Source organism: Archocentrus centrarchus, chromosome 18 (assembly GCF_007364275.1).
Source record: "Archocentrus centrarchus isolate MPI-CPG fArcCen1 chromosome 18, fArcCen1, whole genome shotgun sequence".
NCBI classification, from domain to species: domain Eukaryota; kingdom Metazoa; phylum Chordata; class Actinopteri; order Cichliformes; family Cichlidae; genus Archocentrus; species Archocentrus centrarchus.
The window spans coordinates 18605808-18632578 of record NC_044363.1 but is presented as its reverse complement, the minus strand read 5'-3'; the positions used below and the strand labels follow the sequence as shown (position 1 = coordinate 18632578).

Below are 26771 nucleotides of genomic sequence, written 5' to 3'. Positions count from 1 at the left end.
ACTGGGAGTGACCAGAATGGACAAGATGAGAAATTAATACATCAGAGGGACAGCTCAGGTTGAGCAGTTTGGAGAAAAAGAGAGGCATGGCTGAGATGGTTTGGACATGTGAGGAGGAAGGATAGATGTACTGGACAAGGGATGTTGAAAAGGTAGTTCCCAGGTAGGTTGAAAAGAGGAAGATGACAGAGAGGGTTCATGGATGTAGTCAAGGAGGGCATGCAGAGGGTTGGTGTGAAAGAGGAGGATGGTAGGGAGAGGGTGAGTAGGAGGCAGATGATCTGCTGTGGCTACCCCTAAAGGGGCAACCAAAATAAAAAGTGTATAAAAAGTAAACTTTAGAAGCTTTATTTCAGACTCTGTGGTCTTTCTCTATACAAAAGAAGTGGTAGGAAGAAAGAATATCTTGTGTTACAGCAGGCTCAGTTAAAGCATTCAGAGTCATAAACATCTGGCTTGCACTTGTTCATCTTGGAAGTTTGAGCATGATCCTGAATGCATCGTTACATGTCACCTGAAGCTTTTACTCTAAGTGTAATTTGCTGTACTGGAGTACAGTTGGCTTAAAAAAAAAAAAGCTATTTTAACATCATGTGTACATCATTTATGAGGCAGCATATACAGTACTGTGCATACAGTTTACAACACTGGCATTGCATCATCAGAGATGATGTGACCCAAATATTTGATTTCGGTCAATATATATATATATATATATATATATATATATATATATATATATATATATATATATATATATATATATATATATATATATATATATATATATATATATATTGACCGAAATCAAATGTGTAGTGGCAGGCTATTAATATATATAATATAATATATTAATAGCCTATATATATTAATATATATAAATATATAATAAATGTTTAGTTAAATTAGCTTTACTGGTCACAATTCACAGGTTAATAAATGTAAAACCACCACAAATGGGACCTTAAACTTGAGCACAATTTGGATGAAAAACCATTAGGTGATTTTTGAAGTTTCATTAAATTATGGGCAGTACTGTAGGAGCAGTAGCAGTTGTTGTGAATTGTGGACGGACAGACAGACTATTCATCGTAGCATGAGTCATCAGTTCTTTGGCCAAATGAGCTTAAAAACAAATTTAAATTTAATGTTTTATCTATTATGTAAATGGCACGTGTCTTTGTCAATAAGAAGACTGAAAAACATAAAATTAACGTTTCTAATTTTCTTTGAAATTTCCACATCATTTAATTTCCACTAATTTCCAAAGCCATCCACTGGGCCAAATTGGATCCTGTGGCAGGCTATTTCTGGTCTCTTCTAGGGAGAGAAATGAGATTACAGTGACCCTGACCTGCAATAGATGATTGGAATAGATGGAAATACCATCAGCAGACATAGTTCATTCAAAAATGGTTAATCAAATCCTCAAATAAAGCCTTAAATGAAACTTGATGACTGAAAATAAAATAAAAAACTTGAAACTCATTTTGATTATCTCTCCATCAATTTTCTGGAGGCTATCTCACCTGACTGGGTGAGACACTCAGCATTTTCCCCCTTCTTCTCAATCTTTAAGGAAAACACTGCACCCCAACACCAAAATAAAAAGTAACCATCACAATTCAGCTTCACTGAAAGCTTTAAAGTATCTGATATTAAATGGAAACTGAAGCCCCATGTTGTTGTCTCCTTCCTCTCTCTGCCTGCCTATCTGGTTAAAGCCCCAGTCACACAGGCCTAGAAACTGGTTGGCAACCCATTGGCAACCACTGGTTACCAGGGAAAAATGTGTCACCAACCTGAGTCTTTGGTGTTAGTGAATACAATCTCATGATTGACCCTCTTGTAAGCCTTGAGTGAATTCCTTAATATCTGGTATAAAAGTTCACTCGGACTGAAGGATGAACTTTCAGAGGTTGCTGAAGGTCGCAAGGATTTTGGATAGCCAGGAGGTCACGGACTGGTCTCTAGGCCCGACCAACAGGGGATTCAATTTTTTTAAAAAAAGAAAAAAATACATTCATCTTTTGGCAATATGTTTTCAAGACCAAAACTTCATGAGAATAAAATTCTGCTTTTTGGAGGGGGGGTTCCGCCTCTTGTCCAATTGTCTGTGTTTCCCTGGACCGGTTCCCCGAAAGCACACTGGAGCAGTTAATATTTGATTGAACAGGTGTTTTTGTGTTGCTGGTTTTTATTGTGCGGTCACACAAGACAAGAAAATTTCCCAAATTTTATTATATGTTAAGCAAAGGTTTGTGAGCTACTTTGAGTCAGGCACAGGGACACAATAACATGCTCTGTGTTTTGTTTTTTCATTCCAAAACATAAAACCCAGAAGTGTAAAATCTTAGAGGACAGCTGATCATATTAACATCCATATTTAGAGCTATTTTGCATACAGTTTCTGGATGCAGGTGACATTTCCATACCGTCAGACCCTCACCACTGAACAAAAGCAAAGAAATCATTTATTACAGAACACAAGAAGACAAACCAAGTGTAGTGATTTTATATTCTTTAGATGATAAGAAATTAACTCTGGAAAACACTACAGGTATGTTAACAGCCCTTTTATATCACACATTTCACAATATGTTCTCATACTGGAAGCCTTTGGTGTTTCCTTGGCCAATGGCACCATCTATTGACAAGCAGGAGTAATGCCACTTACTTGATTTTCTTTATTGTTAGAGCTAAAAGGCTGTGAATGAGCTTTAAAAACTAGAAATGAGATGATCTACAGCAGTGATGACTCAAAGTTTAAACCACTAAACCTCAAATTTCTCCATCACCTCAAGAGCAGCGAAAACTACTTTGTGTTTGAACTTCCTCCATGTGTGGTAACTACTGATTTGAAAATACTGGCTGTTTCTTTCCTCACAGGAAACCAACATTTCCTCCACCTCAGTCTGGTGATTCTGAGCCCACAGTGATTAATTTTTTCATCTCCAAGGAATGAGTGAAGTATGAAATGAAAACAGACATCTTATTCAGTTCAGCCCCTCTGCAGCGATTAAAGACAACATCCTGCCTTCTTTGTTTCAGACTGTATTCCCACCAGGCTCTTTATAAACAGCCTGGATGCTGCTCTCAGGTTTGAGGCAGGCTGTGGTAGAAGGCGTCGTCTCTGCGGTGCTGCTGGACCGGCATGTTCCTCCTTGTCCTGTTGACTTTCCCCAGGTCCACCTCCACCAGCACCAAACCTGGCTTCTCCCCTCCACAGTCACCCAGCACATCGCCCCAGGGGTCCACTGCCAGGGCGTGGCCATATGACGAGCGCTTCTCGTGGTGCCGTCCAACCTGCGCCGCCGCCAGGACGAAGCACTGGGTCTCAATCGCCCGTGCGCGGAGTAACACCTGAAAGCATTTAAAGGGCATTTTTATGGACGTTTGGGTTTAAATCTTGCAGTGATCCAGCTGTTTTATAATGAGCCTGCGCACCTCCCAGTGAGCAGCTCCTGTTGCTACAGTAAAGGCTGATGGGTATGTCAGGATCTCGGCCCCGTGTCTTTGCAGGGCGACCGATAACTCAGGGAATCTTAGATCGTAGCAGATCCCCAAGCCCACCTAGATGAAGAACAGGGTCAGCAGAAACACAAAGTACATGAGCAGGTCTTTTAGCATATATGCTTTTGTGTTTCAAATACTGTAAAACATTGTCTCTGAAGAAGTCCAAAGAGAACCTTTTGAATCAATAACCCAACTTATTTTTAGTGGATATTTAGAACTGCATGTAAATAGCAGCTGCAGGTTTTTGTGAAACTAGGATTATTCCCCCTTTTTCTCACTCACCCACACCTCACCATCTTTACCTCATTTTCTCTTTTGATTTTCTCATCACTGATTGGCTCCTGAGTTTCTTTGTTCCTTAACTAAACTCACCTGGCACAAATTATAAGGACTGTAAAATAAATCCTTGATGACTGTTTTCTGTTGCATCCTGTCTGGATGCCCATAATCATAACAACCATATTTTACCTTTGAGCCTCCTAATTAATAAAAACTATCACCTAATATGCAGAATTAACATTCACTTGCAGGTCTTAAACTGACACCTTTCCGATCGGAGTCTGGACTGGGGTCACGAGGGAGGGTCCAGGAATGGTGAAGGAGCTTTCTTTGAGGGACACGCCTTTTTCTGGCAGTTCCACATCAAACAAGTGGGACTTCCTGTAGACTGAAATGACGTCCCCTGTGAATGAAATGACAGCGTGTCAGTGTGGGTGAGGTGGATTTTTTAAAACGTGCTAAACAGCAGCAGAAAGCAGAGAGAGGGCAGAGAGTGGAACGCACCTCTGTCATTGATTATGATGTGACTGTTGTAGATTCGTCGGTCAGCCTCCCAGTCATGTCCACGCTCATGAAATCCTCCAAGAGACAGCCACAACTCCAGCTTCCTGGAAGAAACAGGATCTGAAATACTTGAATAATTTAGGATTACTTACACCTTTCCAGCTGACTCCAATTTATTTACGCCAGGAAACCAACCAAATTGATTCTGCTCATCTCTGCTTGGACTCACTGGTATTTATGCAACAAGTAAGAACTTTATCTTTCTAGGAGTTTCTCTGTAGGTGCTGGATAAAAACAGAACAGAGACTGAAACCTGTTTGTTTACCTGGCCAACTGAGTGTATCTTGAGATCGTGTCTCCTGCCAGGCTCTCTGAGAGTGACAGCGTCTCCTCTCTGCTGGATCCAATGTAGTCAAAGCCCTCAGGCAGGAAGACCATGCTGGCCCCTCGCTGCTTGGCTTCCTCCACCAGCTGTTTGCAGGCAGAGAAGTTGGCCTCCTTGTCAGGGGTAGCTGTCACCTGACAGACTGCAGCCAGCGGGTGAGGTGAGCTGGACATCCTGCACAGAGAAGAGGCTGTTTGTAAGCTGCAGGTCTAAGAAAAGTTTCAGGTCAGCCACAGTTGATCATTAACTGCAGTACTACATTAACTACTCTGTTATACACTTACTGAATGCAGCTTTGCACTCACTGTGATTTTTTTTAAAGCTATGGAGACATTTAAATCACTAAATTTTAATGTAAATATCTGTAAAATAAAATAATTGTTGAGTGTTACTGGACCAAATGTTCCAGCTTTTATGCTCTGATTTCACCGTTTCTGTATGACATACCCAGAACTGTGCAATTTCCTGACAACCTATTACAAAGCTCAGCTCATAGCTATAAAATAATCCATTCTTTTACAACAGCAACAACAACAACAAACCTGTTTTGCAGTTTAATCTTGTGTCTCAAAGCCGGAAACGACACCAAATACTTTGCCGATGATCCCAAAGTGCACCTGATCGTGAACATCTGAACCGGACTTTGTCACTATCCCAGTTCGGTCGATTTTAGTATCATCATGTTAACATATGGATCAGAGTGTAGCTTGTCCTCTTCAACAGGAAGGTTCAAGGTTCATCCTTCTTCTCCGGTGAGCAACAGTGGCTTCAAAGCAGCATAAAGCACACCAGCGCCACCCATTGGACAGTAATAGTATTGGCGTATCACTAATATCCTGCATGTTGCAAAATATGCAAAAAAATAAAATAACACAGTTACAACGCGATTCACAGTTTAGATAAAAAAACACACATTAAAGATAGTGTACATGTCCCAACATATAAACACAGGCAAACATACCGCCCTTTACTACAGCCAAAAATGATGGGGAAAGATTAAGGAAAAAACATCATATAAAGATTAGGATTGTGTAACACATAAAAAAATATAGATGAAAGTAATAAAAGTCAGAATTATATTGAACAATTAATAGATTATTAAAAGCATTTAAAGTTTTAGGGTTATTATGAATGGGGAATTGTTTTGGTGTATTGTTGCATGGCATTTATGAAAAACCAGCAATATTGCTAAATATTAGTTTAGATCAAACACATCATAAAAATATTAATAGTAATAATAGTTGTTAAAGTGTGCTTCTATGAAATATTATCTTTAGAATTATTATCTTTGAATTCTGCTTCATCTGAACTTCTGGGAATTGGTCAGCAGTGATGGCAGTGAAAGTAATCTGATTACTGATTACTCCTTTAAAAAGTAACTTAGTCACTTTACTGATTACTTATAAACTAATAAAGTAACTAAATTAGATTACAAGTTACTTTATTAGTTACATTCAACAGCTGCCGGTGTTGTGCCAAAAAGTGATTGCCTATATTTAAATGGCTGTAAATGACTGGTTGACCTATAATCTGTGAAACATGTGTCAAACATATCTCTCATGAATATATCAGGTCATTTTGAGTGAGAAACAGCATTTCTATCACAAGGTAGAAGCTGCACTCAGTTTTTGGCAAGGTGACTTTTATATATTTGTTATTTATCAAGGTAAAAACTGTCATTAACTTTAAAAATGTCTTTTTAAACAGAAATCTGTGTCAGAAGGCTGCAGAAATTACAACAAATATAACATTACAGTTCTATAAAGATATTTTAAATGGCCAAAAAGCACTGAATTGATTATAATGTAGGTACAATAACACAGACTCCTAAAGATTCTTGAAAAACAGGTTGTTTCTTCATTTTATATATAAGCACTTCATAAATCATGTTGACTGCACTCTATTTACCAATATAAGCAAAGATATTACACATAAAAGCACACAGAAACATCTGAATCACTTTATCGCAGACGATCACTTTTTGGCACAACACTGGCTACTTCACACCACCTGGTGATACTCGCTCTGTAAGTTTGACTGTGTTGTGACTCCAAATGTTTCTTCAAATCTGACGTAGTGTTTCTGAAGCTAGATAGCACTTTGTTGCCAGCACAGAGTCAACCAACCTTGATACTGTCATCTTTATCTTTAGACGCAAACTCAAAATAGTTTCCAGCTAGAAAACGTGCATCTCTCTCCTCCCTCCATTATTTACATAGTTTGTGTCGCTCCCTGAGATGCAAGAAGAAAGCAAAAATATATCTTTTTACTAAAGAAAATGACAAAAATAGTAATGCATAGTGAGTTGAATAAGTTACTTTAATCTGATTACTGGATTGCAAATAGTAACGCGTTGCTCTAATCTGACTAATTTTTTTTGGCAACGAGTAATCTAACGCGTTACTATTACTATACATCACTATTGGTCAGTTACTGTAAACAACCAGAAAAAAAGCATTTCCTGCCAAAAATGCAGTGTGACTGCTGAAAACTGAAAGATTTTGCCTGTAAAATGTAGAAATGCTTGTAATTTCACCCGTCCAAATCATTGTATTCAGGTGTTCCAGTCACTTCCACGGCCACAGGTGTGTAAACCAAGCACCTAGGCATGCTGACTGCTTCTACAAACATTTCCAAATAATGGGTTGCTCTCAGCATGGTACCCTAATAGGCTGCCACCTGTGCAGGAAGTCCAGTTGCAAAATTCCATCACTACTAAATATTGTTCACCTAACCTGGAGCTGTTCACCTAACCTGGAGCTCCTAACCCTGAAATGCCGCCCCCACTACCTGCCCCGCGAGTTCACTTCGGTCATCTTCAGCGCCGTCTATATTCCACCTCAGGCGGACACAAACACTGCACTATCCGAGCTACATGAGGCGATTTCCACCTATCAGGCTAACCAGCGTGATGCGGCTCTCATCGTAGCCGGGGACTTTAACAGTGCAAACTTGAAAAAGGTGATACCGGAATTGATTCAACACATCAACTGCCCCACCAGAGGAGAGAGGACCCTAGACCACTGCTACTCTACATTCAAAGAGGGCTACAAAGCAAAGCCTCTTCCGCCTTTTGGGAAGTCTGACCACACCGCTGTCCTTCTCATGCCGAAATACAAACAACGGCTCAGGCAGGAACCCCCTGCTGTGAGAGAAGTGACACGGTGGTCTGATCAAACAGAGGCCGCTCTGCAGGGTGCGTTGGATTCAACCGACTGGGACATGTTTCGCAGCAGCGCGGGCGGAGACATCGAGGAGTTTACGGAAACTGTCGTGGGATTTATTGGGAAAGTTGTTGATGACACTTCACTTAGGAGGACCATCAGGACTTTTCCCAACCAGAAGCCGTGGGTGGATAAATCTGTCCGCGATGCCCTGAGGTCCCGCACCGTTGCCTACAACTCCGGCCTCGCCTCTGGGAACATGGAGGACTACAAGGTTGCATCATACAACGTCCGCAGAGCGGTGAAAGAGGCTAAACATCGCTACGGCCGCAGACTGGAACAGCAACTACAACAGTCTGACTCCAGGGGACTGTGGCAGGGACTACGCACCATCACGGACTACAAAGCACCACACACACACCCGGTGAGTGCCGACGCTTCTCTGGCTGATGAACTCAACATCTTCTTTGCGCGCTTTGAGTCGGGAAGCCAACAGCCCGCTGCGCTCCCGGCCGGAGGGGCGGAGACACTCACTGTGACGGAGCGCGACGTGAGGAGGGCGTTTAGACGTGTAAACACCAGGAAAGCGGCTGGACCAGACGGTATTAGTGGACGTGTCCTTAAGACCTGCGCTGACCAGCTGACACCTGTGTTTACACTGATATTCAACCTCTCACTGAAACTGTGTGTGATTCCCACCTGCTTTAACCCTTTAAAGCCTGACCCATCAAAAAATAGTCAGAAAATTCTAATTTTTTAGAATTGACATGTTTATTAGGCCTTTAAACAAAATCCAAAAAAAATTTGTTGCCACATCACTTTGTTTATGATATTTTTAATGTATCACATCTGATACACTAGGTTTTTTTGGTAACATTTTGCTCACAACAATGTTAATTTAAGGAACAAAAGACTGTTTTGCCCATAACATTTAACAAGTTTAGAACACTCTAGGCAGTTTACTTCTTTTGTTTTTTTTTTTACATTGAACCTTTTACAGCCATTTATTTCACTTGGTGGTAGGCACAAAAACAGTTTCTGTCCTTGTTCAGGCACAGATGTTCCTTACACTTTGCACAGTACACATGTGAAAAGTGATTTCCAGTGCAGTGCTTGGATCTCTGCCGGGTTTCCCATGTTGGAAAATGATCAGTGCCATCCTTTCTCACATCAAGAGGGACACTGCAGCTTGGCCTTTTACGGGGTGGTGTTGGAGTTGCTTCTGAAGAGGACAGTGGTCTGCCACACCTGATTTTGACCTTTCCTGCGGTTGTGAGAGAAGTGCCAACCAAAGCCTGAAATCTTCGCAAAGCCATTGGTTTCATTTTAGGTTGTAGCTTCTTTTGATCTCTTCTGTAGAGGTTCCAAGCGTTGATGACTGCTACAGTAACAGTGTGCCACCAGATGTACATGTACCATCTGCGGGATCTGAAGCTGAACTTGTAAAGTGCAGACAGCATGTCAAGGAGATCAACACCTCCCATGAACTTGTTATATGTTTCAACAATGGCTGGTCTGGGAACCATCACATGAGTTTTGGACTTGCGATCCCAGCGTTTCACGTTTCCCACAGGTTCAATGCCGACATAAGAGGAAATCAGGTTCACTGCTTTGTTGTCATACCATCTCACAATGATGTTGTTGTCTTGATTCACTCTGAAGTCCATTGACCCTCTTCCACTTTTCTTCATTTCTTTTTCATCTTTCATGACGCAGTCTTTCATCCTGTTCATGCGGATTGTGCCGATGTAGTGGATTCCTCTGTCTTTTAGATGTTGGACCAGAGGAACTGATGTAAAGTAGTCCGCAAAGACTTTGTGATTTCTTCCTGCAGGAAGTGTTGATGTCATTTTCAGCACAATTTCTCCAGTAACACCAACTTCAGACTTCTCTCTGTTTGGGTTTTCTGCACCTTGACAAATATCAAAGTCATAAAGAAAGCCACTCTGTCCAGCTCGTCCCCACATTTTGAAACCCCATTTGTGAGGGTTTGCAGGCATGTAGACACGTAGATGAGACTTTCCCTTAAATGGTACCATAATTTTATCAACTGCATGGCATTCTTCAGGAGGAATGCAGAGAAACTGTTTTTGCAGTTTTTGTAACCATGGCCTGAGCTTCCACAATTTGTCTTTCTTTGCATCATCAGATGCACTGAGGTTGTCCTGAAAGTGAATCAGTGTCAGCAATTTCAGAAACCGATCTCGAGATATCACATCACAAACTGCGGGGAGCTTTGTTTCCATCTCCCAGTAGGCTCTCACACTGGGCATTTGTACTAGCCCCATATGCATGTACATGCCTAGAACCTGCTCAATCTCTTTGGCATTTGTGTTTATTGACTTGCCCTGCTTCTGTACACTGTACATGTTTGTTTGTTCAGCAATTTCCTGTAGCATTTCATCAGTAACAAACTGTTTGAAGTACATGTATGGTGTCATGTCACACCTTTGCTCTGTGTCTTCCTCAACACTTGGAATGAAATCGACAGATGGAGCTTGATATTGTATTTTTCTCCATCTGTATTTTTTGCTTTTTGCCTTGCCCTTCACTGACTCATTACTGATTGTGTCCAGAGTTGTTCTTGAGACCTCAACCTCCATACTTGTCTGGGCTATACTTTCATCCTGATAGCCTTCCTCATCACTGCTAGCTGAACTTCCATCATCTTCATCATGCATGGCCGAGGAGTCCATTCCTCCTCCTCTTCCTCTTCCTCATCTTCTCCTAACTGTTCTATGTCACTTGAATTTCCATCTATTATCATATTGATGACATTTTCAATGTACTTTCTTTTTCTCTCTTCTTCCTCAAGTCTCTTTGACATCTAAAAATACACACGTAAATAATTCGTCAGCACAGCATAGAGATGATAATTTCAAAGGAACCCATTGGAAAATACCCAAAATGTATTTTCAAATGGCATTTCAGTGATTAACCAGTTTATATCAATCATCAAAAATAGTGTGTGGTTGTATTGTGGCAGGAACTCTGTAGATTAAATTACTAAAATGTCACATGACAGTTCAGGACTGGAACACCTTAAATACCTGCAGTATCAAATTTGATACACACATTTTTAACACGGTTTAACTGTAATATTGTAAAATATTTTTTAAGTAATTATGCATTGCTTCAACAAAGGAAGTATTTATTTTTAAAAATTACTAACAATATTGATGTTATTCTTACCATAACTTCTCAAAAATTAGCAAAGGTTTTTATCAGAAAAACATGTGTGGATGACCTCCTGTCAGAAGACATTTTGAAAAGGCAAAAAAAAGCTGTTCCACTGCATGCAGTGCATTGTTAATCCACTAGAGGGCAGATCACATGTCTCAAATGATATACAACAGGTTTTTGTGGTAAATATTGATCACATTGATAAAATAGAGGTCACAGAATCTTGCGTAGCAAATATGATACAAATGGCGATATAGGGTTAAAAAGTCCATCATAGTCCCTGTCCCAAAGAAACCACACCCCAGCAGCCCCAATGACTTCAGGCCCATAGCGCTCACCTCTGTGGTGATGAAGTGTTTTGAAAGACTCATCAAGACATTCATCACCTCCTCACTGCCCACCACCCTCGACCCACTACAGTTTGCATACCGGCCAGACAGATCCACAGATGACGCCATATCCTTCCTCCTCCACAAGACCCTTTCACACATAGCCACTGGTAAGGGGAACTATGTGAGAGTGCTGTTTGTAGATTACAGCTCAGCATTCAACACCATAGTTCCCTCCAGGCTGGTCTCTAAGCTGCTGGACCTGGGCCTGGGCCCATCCCTGTGCAGGTGGGTTCACAGCTTCCTGACCAGCAGACCACAGGTGGTACGAGTGGGTCACCTCACCTCATCCTCCCTCACCCTCAACACTGGATCCCCCCAAGGCTGTGTGCTCAGCCCTCTGCTGTACTCACTGTACACCCATGACTGCGAGGCCACGTCAGAGTCCAACGTCATCATCAAGTTTGCTGATGACACTGCTGTTGTGGGACTAATCTCTCACAATGAGGAGACAGCCTACAGGAGAGAGGTCTCCCGCCTGGAGAACTGGTGCCAGGAGCACCACCTCCTGCTCAACGTCAGCAAAACAAAGGAACTGATCGTGGACTTCAGCAGGAAGCAGCAGAGGGACTACCATCCACTTGTCATCAGTGGTGCTGAGGTGGAAAGAGTGGACACTTTCAAATACCTGGGAGTGACCATCTCACAGGACCTGTCCTGGACTCATCACATAAACATCACTGTGAAGAAGGCCAGACAGCGTCTCTACCTCCTCAGGCGGCTGAGAGACTTCAAGCTCCCACTCAAGGTGCTCAGGAACTTTTACACCTGCACCATCGAGAGCATCATGCGTGGGAGCATCACCACCTGGATGGGAAACTGCACCAAGCAGGACTTCATGGCCCTAAAAAGGGTGGTTCGTTCAGCTGAACGGACCATCAGAACCACCCTCCCCAACCTGCAGGACATTTACACCAAGCAGTGCAGGCTGAGGGCCATGAAGATCCTAAAACAGCCCAGCCACCCCGGACACTCTCTCTTCTCCCTGCTCCCATCAGGCCGGCGTTACCGCTGCCTGAGGACTAAGACTGAAAGGTTGAAGAAGAGTTTTTACCCACAAGCCATCCGTCTGCTCAACTCTGAGCCCTAACTGGACCATTATTGCACAATGTAAATATTATAATTTATAAAAGTGTGTATAGTGTATAGTATATAGAGTATAGTGTATAGTGTGAATTACTTTTTTTTTTTTTTTTATTCTTCTTATTTATATGTGTGTGTATATATGGTTGCAGGTACAAAATACATTTCACTGTGCATTGTACTGTGTATAACTGTGCATGTGACAAATAAACACTATCTTATCTTATCTTATCTTATTCCACTGTCAGCAGTTAAAGGATGCTTTAAGAGCAAGTGTGCAAAAAACCAAACAACAATAACAAAACATAGACTGTTATAAAAGATGCAGAAGTGCGTTAAAACTGATTAAAACCTCGTTCTAAATAATATAGAAAACACAAGGAGAGGGATTAAGGAATGTTTTGAATTATTCTATCAAGAATTGTATACTCAACCTCCAGCTGCCAGCGAAGAGCTGATAGATGACTTTCTAAATGATCTAGATTTACCCCAAATCCAAAACGCACAAAATGAAATGCTGGTAAGTCCAATTACAGTGGAAGAGTTAAGCCTGGCTATATCAAGATTAAAATCAGGGAAGACGCCAGGATCCGATGGATTTACAGGAGAGTGGTATAAATGTCTGAAATCAAGCTTATCACCAATACTATAACAAACATTTAATTGGGTTCTACAAACAGGAGAAATCCCACCTTCTGGGAGGGAGGTGGTAATTTCAGTCATTCCCAAAGATGACAGGGACAGACAAGAGTGTGGAAATTATAGGCCTATAAGTGTCCTCAATGTAGATTACAAATTATTTACCTCTATTCTAGCACGCCGATTGGAAAACCCACTACCAGAGCTAATTAATCTAGATCAAACCGGCTTTATACAGCAAAGACAAACAATGGACAATATTAGGAGGACACTACATATTATAGAAAAAGCAAAACAACAAAAAAATGAAACCTTAATAGTTGGGCTCGACGCTGAAGAGGCGTTTGACTCGGTAAGATGGCTCTTTCTCTATAAAGTCCTTGAGAAATTTGCAATACACCAAAAATTCATCAGAGTACTTAAATCTCTATATTCCAGACCAACTGCCCAGATAAGAATCAATGGCAACCTTTCAGCCTCTTTTGTACTAGAACGGGGAACCTGTCAGGGCTGCCCAATCTCCCCGATTCTTTTTGCACTATTCATTGAACCCTTGGGACAAAGGCAGAGAAGGCAAATTAAGGGAGTGTCAATAAGAGGGGTGGAACACAAGGTGGCAATGTTTGCTGACGATGTGCTGGTCTACATGGAGGAACCAGAGAAATCATTTATAGACTTAATGTCCCTGCTGAAAGAATTTGGAAAGCTATCGGGCTATAAGTTAAATATTACAAAAACACAAGTTATGACTTTGAACTTCACAGCATCAATAAACTTGAAGGGCAGATTCAATTTAAAATGGGAAGCCGAGGGAATAAAATACCTAGGAGTAATGGTGACTAAAGATTTGTCAGCTCTATTACAGGCCAACTACGAACCTGTATCTCTGAAGATAAAGGCAGATTTACACAGATGGAGCCTTGTTCAATATTTAAGCCTGAATTCCAGAATAAATGCAATTAAGATGATAGTGCTACCAAGATTGCTGTATCTATTTAGAACTCTCCCAGTTGAGGTGCCAGCTGCACAATTCAGGGAATGGAATAGGCAGATGTCCCAGTTTATCTGGCAAGGGAAAAAGCCAAGGATCCGCTATGGAACCCTACAACTAAGTAAGGAAATGGGTGGCATGGCTTTCCCACGCCTCAAGTACTATTTTTGTGCATCCCAGCTGGCCCCACTTCTGTATTGGTGTAACGAGGATTATAGGGCCAGGTGGAAGGAAATTGAGTCTAAAATGTTGGATGGATTTCCTTTACAGGCCTTGATTGGTGACAGAGGGCTGGTGGCTCAATTGGGAGAGATAAATTGTTGGATAAGCCTAACGTTAAAAATTTGGAGGAATGTGGTCAATCTGACACGAATTGAAAAGATGTTGTATTTGTTCAGATGTGTGCATTTGATACAGAATTCCCTCCCAACCGTGACTGCACCTTTAAATCCTGGATAAAGAAGGGTATCACAACCTACCTCACATTAACAGAAAATAATATCTTTCATAGCTTCCAGTCTATGCAGAATAGATATGGCCTAAGGAAAGAGGACTTTTACAGATATCTTCAGGCACGCCACATCTTCACTACAAACTGCAAAACCACGGGGTTTACAGGAGTTGAATCAGAGTTTTTAAGATTCTAGCATCTGCACATAACTCAAAGACAAAGAAATTGATTTCCAGAATATATACTGCCCTGTTCATAACAGAGAAAGATAACACTCTATATATAAAACAAAAATGGGAGGAAGAAGCAGCAGTTGCCATTCCAGAGGAAACCTGGGGGGATATTTGGAGATCCCAGTGGTCCTCCACCAGCTCCCCATTTTGGAGAGAACACGGCTGGAAAAATGTAATAAGGTATTTCAAGACTCCAGCCCAGGATAAACACAAAAACATGACAGGGATATGTTGGAGACAGTGTGGTACAGGGAAAGCCAATCATTACCAATTGTTCTGGGAATGCCCCAAATTGAGTACCTACTAGAAAGAAATCCATAAAACTTTGGACTTGGTTTTTGGAACTGAAATACCATTTGATTTTGTGACACTCTATCTTGCTGATGTCACTATTCTGAAACAGAAAATGGACAGGAAACTATTACAGGCCCTTCTAGTGGCGAGCAAGAAAAATATTACAAGAAAATGGCTAAACCCAATCCCCCCTACAATAGATGGCTGGTTAGATACTACTTTTGAAATATTCAAGATGGAAAAATTAACCTATACCCTGAATATCCAAAGAAATAAATTCTACCAAATTTGGAACAGGTGGATAAAATATGTAACCCCATTTAGAGCCGGGTTTCTCTAACCTCTCTTTTTCTCCATCCCAACTGGTGAAAGTTGCATTACTGTGTTTCCCCCCATCTCCTTTTGTTCCTCTTTTACTCTTATTTTTCCTATTTATTTTGCTGTTTTTAGTTCCCCCCCTTGTTTATTGTTTAATGTTTAATGGAAAAAACTGGGAAGATGTCTGGAAAACGAAATAAGTATCTGTAAGTAAATTTGTTATCTTTTTAATAAAAATAAAAAAATAAAAAAATAAAACCTTGTTCTAGTTGTTTGCAACGAAACAGTTGCTAGTGTCACTCCACCTTCCGTGTGTCTGTTGTAGGGCTGTCTTGGTTGACACTCCTCTGCAACTCCACACGGAGATCTGGGGTGGTGGTCCCCTTATTTAAGAATGGAGACCGGAGGGTGTGCTCCAACTATCGAGGGATCACACTCCTCAGCCTGTTGCAAGAGTATAGGGTCTCTGGCCTGTTGTTGCGGTGACGGCTGAAGGCATTGGGAGATTGACAGACTGATTGGGGGTTGTGTCTGCTGTGATACATTAGGCGTGTATGTGACCAATGATGTCACTGAGATGTCTAGCAACATTAAGAACAGAATTGGAGTCATTGTAAAGGAAGGCATTGGTCTTGGAAGGCCAATTCTTGTGCTCAGTGCAGCATTTGATACTGTAGATCAGGGGTCCTCAACTCCAGGCCTCGAGAGCCGGTGTCCTGCAGGTTTTAGATGTGTCCCTGATCCAACACACCTGAATCAAATGGCTGAATTACGTCCTCAGTATGCAGTCAAGTTCTCCAGAGTCCTGCTAATGACTTCTATATGTGATTCAGGTGTGTTGGATCAGGGACACATCTAAAACCTGCAGGACACTGGCTCTCGAGGCCTGGATTTGAGGATCCCTGGATTAGAGCATGCCCTTGCTATTAAAGGTACTACGTTGCAGTGCTTTGAATCATGTCTATTCCAATTTGTTCATGTAAATGGGAGTCCTCTTCACACACTAAGGGGAATGATGGGTTCCGTGCTGCGACCAATTTACATAATCCATGCTTCCCTTAGGCAGTATCATTTTAAAGTAAAGCATACGCTTTCATTGCCTCTGCTACCTGAAGCACGTGTTTTTACTGAAAATTATGTTTCTTTTAAAGGATGCTGTCGTAGCCAGTGTGCAAAAAAAAGAAACATACAATAACAACAACAAAAACCACAGACTTTTATAAATGATGCAGAGGTGCTTTACAACTGCTTAAAATCTTGTTCTAGTTGGCATCAGAGTTTGACTGCTGCCATTTACATGATGGGAATCTATTAGATGAATATGATTCAAACCACTGCAGTGCAGTACCTGTACTCTATGCTCTAATCTCTGTAATAAAATATTATGGTCAAAGTATCAAAGTGGTGGTGGTGTCATGTATCAGCCTGAAGCTTCTGTTAAACTTCACTGTTGAGGCTTCCATCTTCCCTGGTGTCCTCTCTGGTAAACTTTATGTTTTCATCAACTGAGTTGATGTGGTGAGTGAAGGCTTCTACTTCTTGGGTTTTGATTTTGACTCATATTATCTACATATCTGTACCAGTGGCTAGGTACTATCCCTTAGAAGGAGCCAAGAGCTTTCTTTCCACTTCCTCCATGTAAAAGTTGGTTACAATGGGTGACATTGGGGAGCCCATGGTGCATCCATGTTTTTGTCTGTCATTGTATTTCAAATATGTTAGGGTAAGGAAGAAGTCTAATAATGTGCAAATGTGATCAGAGGTAAAGCTGGTTGTGTTGCGTAAGGAGCTGTCTTTCTGCAGTCATTTTCTGACAGTCTCCACGGCCTCGGTTGTACAAGTGAAAAGTGAAACCATCTCACGGGACACTATGGTTTCACCTGGATTCAGCATAGGTTTAGGGACCCTAATGGCGAATTCACTGGAGTTTTTGATGTGATGGGGTGTGTTATAAGTGGCACTAAGATGGTGGCAAGGTGTTTGGCTGTGTTGTAAATGGTGGGGTTTATACTGCTAACAGTGGGTCCCCCTTACCCTTACCCTGAGCATCCCTAGGGTAAGGGGGGTAGTATGTAGGGCCATCAGTGGCTTCCCTTGCAAGTTATTGTAGGCAACAGCTGACTTTCTTCTTGTAGTGCCTTGTGGGAGCTCTCCTTAAGACCTCATAATTATTGCTCTCACTGTAGTCATTTTGGTGTGATAAGTGTTGAGTTTACTGCCCACGGCTACTCTTTTGCCACGTTTCCATTAGTACCTACTCAGCATGGGTTGACTCGACTCGGCACGACTCGCCATGGTCTTGTTTTGCTTCCACTGCAATTGGATACCACCTCAATGTGGGTGGAGTCAATATAGCAACATGGGCAGTAGTCTCTTGACGTAATCTGTATGTGACTCAAAACACAACACAACAATGAATGAGATAGAGGAAAGCTAATGGCAGCAAATGCCAGGTTACTATCGTCATCATGCATAAGTCCCCCGTACAATGTTTTAATGGATGAAGGTTATCATTGTTAAATATTAAAATATGTGCACTGTGCGCATGTTTCAGATGGCTCTCTTGTTGCAAAACTACCTTTGCAAACCGTCTGTCTTGGCATCCAGCTGAGCCTCCCAGTGGTTTGTGTGCCTCCATTTACTTGTCGGGTTTTTAAAATGGCATGGTTGATTCTGGTGAAGCAGTTGCTCTCATGACACAGCTAGTGACGACACTCTCTGGCCAATCAGTGGTGTGCTGTTATTCTACGTCACATTTTCGGATCACTTGGAACTCCGGCTGAGTGGGTACTAAAAAAGTACTCGATACCAGGACCTAATGGGAATGCCTGCAGGGCTGAGTTGAGTCGAGCCACGCTGAGTGGAAATGCGGCATATGTTCACAGGTGAATGCCACTTATCTGTCCACATCGTGTTCCTCCTCTCAGTGGATGCATTAGACTGTTTGGAAGTAGGTCGTTAAATTATAACATCTCGAGCATGATTATAGTTGCTTGCCCTGTTAATTCAACGTTTGTCAGATGCAGTGTTCTCCAGCTGACTTATCTGGAGCTACAAATGATGCACACTGCTTCCAGCTGATTGGAACTGCTGCTTTTCTTGTCTTTGGCCCTGTCTTTGTCTGGTTTTGGGTCCCAGTGCTGCTTGGTTTGTGTCTGCGGCTTGTTCGCCAGCAGACGGGAGCGGTATCAGCTGCGGCGCTCGGCTTCGTTCATTACAACTCAAACTCTGATGCTGGGCTTTAATATGAGTTCATACCCAGCGTTTTAATGAGTGTGTGTGTGACATTTACGGCCCCCATTTTGGTTCATGTGTTTTGTTTATTTCCCATTCATTGTTAATTTGTTGTTTCTGTTTAGTGCTGTTTTCACAGACTGTTTTTGATTTAATTTCAGTTGCTGGAGGCCATGGTGGAGGCAGTACTGGTGGTGTCCCCTTGCCTATTGTCTTCGTGTTTGCTGTGCTCTCCTGGGATTGTGGTCTTCACTCAAGGGCGTGGTCGTCACGTGTCTGGGTGATTTAGTTTGCTTTTTTTTTTGCAAACCTGTGAGTGCCCTTTTGTAAAAACCTAAATTCCCTTCAATCTGTGAGCAATCTGTTATTGAGAATTATTTTTTTCTCTCATTCACTCACCTCTATACACCACTACCAAATACACCATCCAACCCTGGTCGTGTCACACTATGAAACAGGGTGGGGCCACAGAGGTTCATACACTCACATCTAGGGGAAGACGGTTTTTTATGAGTGAGAAGCTCACACAGCCAATACAAATATAAAGAGAACAGAGAAGGCAGGATTCTGACTGCTGTCTCTCTCAGAGGGTGCAGAGATTTTTACTCAGAGACACAAACACACACTTAAGCTGCTTCTGCTGACCTGCTCTGACTCGCACAGCTCACTCAGTGTCGTCCTTTGCTGTGTGTAGTTCTTTTATCTGATGATTGCAAATCATTCCTGGCATTTTCATAGTGAAAACAGTCTTTACGTCTGTTCTGCCCGTTGCAGACTTCCCCTCATTTGCATCTGAGCTCATAGCTTGCGGCTGTGTGCACAGGGTGGAACAGGGTGTGTCATCATTCAAAACCCTTATGTGCTTTCACGATAGAACTGCACTGAATGAGCAGCCTAATGTCATGAAAACAAGTGCCTTATCAAACACTGTTCTTCTGTAGAGATTATATGTAGACTATAGGTTGACATATTCACTGATTATTAGTATTTGTAAGTATTTTGACAAAAACAGGGTTTAAAGGAGTTTTCTACAACTTATGATGCAGATGTTGATTGCTGAGGTAATTGCTGCTCCTCAGCCCATCTTAGATCTGAACAGGGACTGACCAGCAACCTGCTAGAGCTGTCAGAGTCAGTCTGGTCCATGTTGCTCATTATTACCACATTTCGATTGATGAGGTGCCGGTGCTCGTCCCAGTGCTGGTTCCTGTCATGGTCCTGGGCCAGTGGCCCTGTGTTTTGAGTTCTCTTGGTGAAATTCTGCTTTTGTTGTATCTCTGGTTGTGTTTATTAGTTATTGGTATTTAGTTCCTGCTTCCTTTGTTCTCATCTTACTTGTTTAATCACCTGTTTAGATTCCCTCTGTACAGTATGTCAGCCTCCTTTGTCAGGTTTTCTGTGTTGGCTTGTTTATATTTCTTGAGGTCACTTCCTGTTTTACTTTGATAGTCTCTTGTATCGTTGATTTGATATTCAGTTTTGCTTCTTGCCTGGATAGTGTGCGATTCTGTTCAGCTGTGCTCCCTGGTGTGTCCTAATGCCCTGATGTGTTTATATAGTCTACATTTCCCTTTGTTCCTTGTTGTGTTGTCGTCTGTGGTTCCCTGTCTGCTGTGTGCTTTTCCATGCATCTATCAGTCTGTCTGGTTTACCAAGTCTCTCTAGTTTTTGCTGCTGGCCCTGTCCAGCTCTGTAGCCCCTGGCACAATCATCAAATAAAAGCTGAAGTAAAGTTAAACCTGTTTCTGAGTCCTGCTACACAGCCCTCCTTGACAGTACCAATGAACCGGTGAACTGCTTAAGAACGGGCCTGGATTTCCACTACGCTTTGTGAGCTGATCCTTTACGTATGAGTGTGGACGTTTCCTCGTCTGGACACTGAAGTCGAAGGGCAAAAACTTGGGAGAACACGCTCCCCTTTTGCAAACTCTATTTCTTGTACTGTGAACATATTTTATGATCCAAACAAAACTACTGCAGCATCTGTGTGCAGTACAAGGTATATACAGACAGCGCTTACAAGGAAGAAAACAAGTACGAACCTTGCTTCCATTTATCTGTTATGAACTGATACAAACTGGCAAGTTCAGCCTTAGGGCCCAACCTAACTGGCACCCGGTCAGTGGAAAGGGCCTATGAAGAACTGGCCCTGGTTACCATCTGGAATTAGCTTAGCTAACATTACTTCCTGCTCTGCTTCATATGGATACATTTCTGATGAAATTCCAGCATTTGTACCTACCTACCAGTTAACACGCATCTCAGTGGACTGAGGGAGAAACTCCACAGAAAAGATCCAGCCGACCAGGACAGACTCAGAATCTTCTTCCAAACTTCAGTCATGGTGGTTATAGTTTGATAGCTTCTGCACAAGCTAATTACATTAACACATCTTTAAAGAATACCTCCTGAGGTGCTGCTGAAAAGCTCGAGTTGAACTTTCCTCTAAGAAACCGATCAGTGTTGTCAGGTTAGGTCAGACTAGCTGTGTTTTTATTTTGTATTGTTTGTATTGAACAGCACAAAAATAATTACTCTAATCAGATGCAGCTGAGTCCCTGTCTCAATAATTTCAATTTTCCATATGAACTGTCTGAATGAATGAATAGGTGTTATCACATTCTTTAAAATACTTTAAAAGTGTTTTTATATAATATGGTACAGTCTGAAACAAAACCAGTGTAATCATTTTAAGTAATTTGATCTTTTCAAAAACAGATTTAGTCATTTCCATCTATTTACCTCTGACATAAATGAGCTTTTAATTGATGCGCTCATCACACTGGCTTTAGTTTTTATGAGCAGGAATATCCAAGCCAAGTCAACTTTATTTATAAAGTACTTTAAAAACAGCAACCAGTGACCAAAGTGCTGAACATGGGAACAAAAACACACCAGAACAAGAGAAAATAAAATAAATAGAATCAAAATTGCAACACAAAATAAAATAAATATGTAAAATCAACATCTCAAACTTGGTCAAAAGCCAAGCAGAAGAGGTGGGTCTTAAAAGTAGATTTAAAAATGGCCAGTGAAGAGGCCTGTTTAATGTATAATGGCATCAATTTCCACAATTTGGGAGCTGCCACAGCAAAAGAATGTCCCTCCTGAGCCTCTGCTGTGTCCTTGGCACATCCAGGAGCAGTTGGCCACAACTATTTAAGAATATAATGGGAAGGGGAATGTAAGTGCAGCAGCTCATAGAGGTAGGGTGGGGCAAGGCCAATTAATTCATTAATTAAATTAATTTTAAAATGAACTCTGAAATGGACAGGTAGCCAGCGCAGTGAGGATAAAACAGGAGTAATTTGATCTCTCTTCTCTGTTCTAGCTAAAAGCCCTGCGGCAGCATTTTGAACCAACTGAAGGCGAGACAGGGAGGAATGAATAACACAACACACAAAGAGTTTGTGTCTTTGTTCCATTAAAATTCTGAGTATCATCTGCATAACAGTGGAAAACGATTTTGTGCTTTCTAAGAATGGAACCGAGGGGGAACAGATACAGAGAAAATAGCAGAGGTCCAAGTAGCGAGCCCTGTGGCACCCCACATGACAATGGAGCAGAAGATGATCTGAAATCATTTAGGCTAATGTAAAAAGTTCTCTGGACCAAGTATCATTTAAACCACTCCAGAGCAGTGCCATGAATACCTACACAACGCTCTAAATGAGATATTAAAATACTGTGATCCACTGTGTCAAAGCCAGCTGTTAAATCTAAGAGAATTAGAATCACATAGTCTCCTGAATCTGTAGCGAGAAAGATGGCATTAAAAAACCCCAGCAGTGCAGATTCTGTGCTATGAAGAGGCTTCAAGCCAGATTTAAATAGTTGGATAAGACAGTGGGATCCAAGCCAGATTTTTTGATCAGTGGTTGAACTGTTACATGCCTAATGTTTAGGAACTACACCTGAGGGCAGGCTGCTGTTTATAAGAGCAAGAACAGATGGGCATAAAACAGAGATAACCTCTCTGAGGAATCAAGGTGGGATAATATCAGTCGGGGAACCTTCAGATGGCCGACAATCACAGATGGTGATGACAGAGTGACAGGCTCAAACTGGTAGAAAGCAGCAGAGCAGGGAACAGAGACCGAGGGGGTCAAAAACAGGGGGTGTTATGTGAGCCCTAGCATTATTCACTTTATCCACAAAAAAGTTTAGAAATTTTATACATGCCTCGGGGGATGGATCAATGCTGGTAGACTGAGGGGCATTCAAAACTGTATCAATAATATTAAATAATATAAAAAAATGGACAGTGAACCATGGACACAATAGTTCACCTTTCAGCTCTTATCTTATTGAGTTATATTAATACACTGAATAATTTCTTTAATGAAGAAAGTCTTTAAACAGAATTCAAATATCAACATTTCATATATGGAGTTAAACATGAATCCTTTTTCAACAACAGATTTGTTGTTGTCATAAACAGACAAGAAGACAACAAACTGCTCCACCCATTCAGCACATCAGTCCATATCCCAGCAACCTAAATCCCTCCACTCTCGCACATCAAATAGAAACATTTATCACTTGTAATGATTAGAAACTGTAGTTTGGGTAGTCATTCACTGAGAAACAGTGAAATGATTTTCCATGTGAACAGGTGGAGAACAGAAAGAGAAAGAAACAGTGAGAACTAAAAGAGAAACAAATAGATTTGGAAGAACGAGGCAGCAGAAGGACAGTTGCAGTTTAACAGGTTCAGTTCATTGACAGGAAACGACATTAGAAATATGATCATCTTTAACTCATTTGCTCCACTCACACTGGCACCTTCTGTGGTAACACCTTAGCTTTACCATCAATGTCAATGTATGGAAACATCCTGTGAGTGAAAGTGTGTGTGAAGGTGTGTATGTGTGTGTTAGTATCAGGATTATAGAACGACAGCTTTCCTCTGTTCCAGTCCAGATTCACACGGATCCTCTGGAGCTTCTTCTGTAATGAGAGCTTAGTGAGAGGAGCTGATGGTGAGAGTGCTGAGTATTTACCTTTAGAGAACCATATTCCCCATAATCCATTCAGTTTGTTTCCCTTCCTCGATACAGACTCTGGTAACACACCCAGGAACCACTGTATACTGTCTCCAACCTCAACATCCCAGCTGTGAGTCCCTGAGTTAAAGCCCCCAGAGCCCAGGACAGAGTGGTATGTATCAATCCTCTCTGGATTATCAGGAAGCTGCTGCCTCTCTCCTCGTGTCACACTGGTCAGATCTTCAGAAAGGATGAGTTGTGGATGAGCAGTGTTTGGGTCCAGAATGAGAGGAGTATAGGAGACCATTTTCTTCATGTTGTTCCAGATGTTGAAGGTCAGGTTGCCCAGGTGTTTGGCCTGGTCTATCAGAGCTCCTGAGGGCAGTTGTGGATCATCCAGCAGGGGGCGGCGCTGGATCCTTTCCACTGCAGCCTTGTAGTTGTGCAGGAATGAGACGTCTTCAGCTGTCAGCTCCTCCTCTGTGGCTCTGACTGTACGTGAAAGAGCTGCTATCTCTCTGCTCAGAGCCTCCATCTTCTCCTTCATCATCCCACTCTTCTGCTCCTCTTCCTCCCTCAGTGCAGCTAGCCTGGCCTCCTCTTCCTGTGCTAGAAACTGCTGAAGCTTCTTAAACCGCTCCTTAATCTTCCTCTCTGTGTGTCGGGCCTGGACCTTGATGTGTTCTGCTGTTTGATCAAACTTCACTTTAACTTCTTCACAGATCTTTAATTTCTTCTTTAAGGGCTCCAGAGTTTCCTGAAGCTCCTTCTTTTTTTTTTGTGCAGCTTCATCGATGGGTCTGAAACTGTGGTTGGTGTGTTTATCTGAGTCTCTGCAGACAACACAAATTGGCTGCTGATGGTTCAGACAGAAGAGTTTGAGTTTCTCAGAGTGCAGACTGCAGAGACCTCTCTGTTCTCTCTGCTGTAAGAACAACTTGCACCGGTTCTTCAAATCCTGGTTTAAAGGTGGTTCTGACTTTGAAGATCTTCTCTTACAAACTGGACACTCATGAGCCCGTTTCTTTCTCCACCATCTCCTCAGACAGTCTTTACAGAAGCTGTGGCCACATGACAGAAGAACGGGATCTCTGAAGACCTCCTTGCAGATTGGACAGCAGAGATCCTCTGATCTGGAAGCCATTGAGTCTGAGTGAAGCTGCAAACAACAGACAGGAAGTACAGTCAGTCCTGGCCCCCCCCTCCCAGCTCTACTACCTTCACTGAAACCTCCTTTGAGTTGTGTTGTTGCTCAAACTCACATTCAGTGTGTGGATTGTCAGCAGCTTGAAGCAGCAGTGTTGGAGGTGTCTCTCCTGTAGCTGGACTCACTCAGAGGAAGCTGCTAGTTTGGTCTGAATTCAGTCTGATCGTCTGTGTGTCTCTCTGCACTGAGGAAGAACAGTCTGTATCCTGGTTTGTGTCAGGTGAGTCAGGTGAGAGGTGGAGCTGTAACACGAGCATTTCACAGCAGAGCTCAGACATGTACCTGCAGAGGGCACAACATGACAACTGTGGTGCAGCTGTTTGGGAGCTTACATTTTGAAAACAGGAGCTTCACCTTACTGAAAAATATTATTTAATATATTTTAAATATATTAAATGTGATTAAAAAGCAAATATTTACATTGAAGAAACTGACAGGTAAACAGTTTTTTTTAAATGAAAGAAGACACCTGAAACACTTTAATTAAAAAAGTAAGACATTTAATGTATTGAAGAATCAGAAAAAATACACACATGCATGCGGGGATTCAGAAGAGACAGGCCTGTGTGTGCTCTCTGAGCCCGTGTTCCTGTCTATGGTACAGGGTTGAAAATGGTGCAAAAAGAACTAAACCAAAAGCTGAGGGAAGCCAGGAATAAACACAGAGATATCATAGAAAAGAACTTTTTATCGGTAAACCCGAAAAAGTTATGGGACTCCATGAAAACAGCAGTCAACATGACCACAAAGAGAAGGTGTTTTATCACAGACGATGCTCCTGGAAAAGCTAATGAGCTCAACAACTTTTTTTTGAGATTTGAAACACAGTACTCTATCACATTCCCTAGAATGTGATAGAGTACTGTGTACAACATGTGCAATATATGTTCTATTGTTTTTTTTTGTTTGTTTGTTTTTTTTTGGGGGGGGGGGTATTTATGCACTTTTAAAATGACTTTTATTGTCATACTGTATTATTGTGCCCGCAACAATGGGCCAGACACCCCATACTCCCGCAGAACCTCCCAAAGGACACCCCGAGGGACACGGTCGAATGCCTTCTCCAAGTCCACAAAGCACATGTAGACTGGTTGGGCAAACTCCCACGCACGCTCGAATATCCTTGAGAGGATAAAGAGCTGGTCCAGCGTTCCACGACCAGGACGAAAACCGCATTGTTCCTCCTGAATCCGAGGTTCGACTAACGGACGCACCCTCCTTTCCAGCACCCTGGCATAGACCTTACCGGGGAGGCTGAGGAGTGTGATCCCCCGAAAGTTGGAAATGCACATCAGAGTGTGAGTCAAACAGTGATGATGAATCAGGGAGTTCAAAGTTAGACCTTAATGAAAATAGCATTATCAATTTTGAGAAATACTTGCATGCTATCATTGCATGAGTCAAACCTGCCTTGATTACTGATGCTGACTGGTTTGCTGTCCTCTGTGTAGTAAACTGGGTCTCCTCTTCCTCCTCTGCACCTGTAGAGTCCTTCCTGTGAGACTCTGATTTGTCCATTTGAGTGGAAAACTGCATCTTGTGTGGTCAGAGGTTCAGAGTGTTTCTCATCGCTGTACCAGTAGTATTGCCATCCAAATGATGGGCTCACTGAGCAGCTTAGGTTCACACGGCCTCCTCCTGGAATTTCTGTGACATCTGCACTTAGTTTGACCTTTGGTTTATCTGTATGCAAATATTAGTTTAGCATTTCATCTGTCTGTAGCATTCTTTAATGAGTAAAGAAATAAAAAAAAAAGACTCAGTAAACAAGTATTTAATAATCCAATAATAATAAACCAATAATAAATGGTACATTTAAAAAATTGGACAAACTAATTTATGTTTTAATTTGTTTTTACATTAATTTTTCTTTGTATTAATTGTTTTTATGAAGTAAAATAAAACAGGCAGTA

General features: G+C 41.8%; 2 protein-coding genes across 2 annotated transcripts; both read right to left on the bottom strand.

The window, feature by feature from the left end:
* Window positions 1-2222: 2222 nt before the first annotated feature.
* On the bottom strand, window positions 2223-5483 carry nit1 (nitrilase 1). Its single transcript, XM_030753454.1, has 6 exons — window positions 5227-5483; window positions 4625-4858; window positions 4300-4403; window positions 4062-4198; window positions 3448-3573; window positions 2223-3363 (listed from the first exon to the last, which is right to left on the bottom strand). Exons 1-6 carry the CDS (start codon window positions 5313-5315, stop codon window positions 3097-3099), a joined length of 957 nt encoding a protein of 318 aa, XP_030609314.1. The 5' UTR covers window positions 5316-5483; the 3' UTR covers window positions 2223-3096.
* Window positions 5484-23102: 17619 nt separating this feature from the next.
* Window positions 23103-25043, bottom strand: LOC115796945 (nuclear factor 7, brain-like). The gene is made up of 2 exons (XM_030753438.1): window positions 24914-25043; window positions 23103-24810 (listed from the first exon to the last, which is right to left on the bottom strand). The coding sequence occupies exon 2, from the start codon at window positions 24793-24795 to the stop codon at window positions 23437-23439; it is 1359 nt and encodes a 452-aa protein (XP_030609298.1). The 5' UTR covers window positions 24796-24810; window positions 24914-25043; the 3' UTR covers window positions 23103-23436.
* Window positions 25044-26771: the final 1728 nt, after the last annotated feature.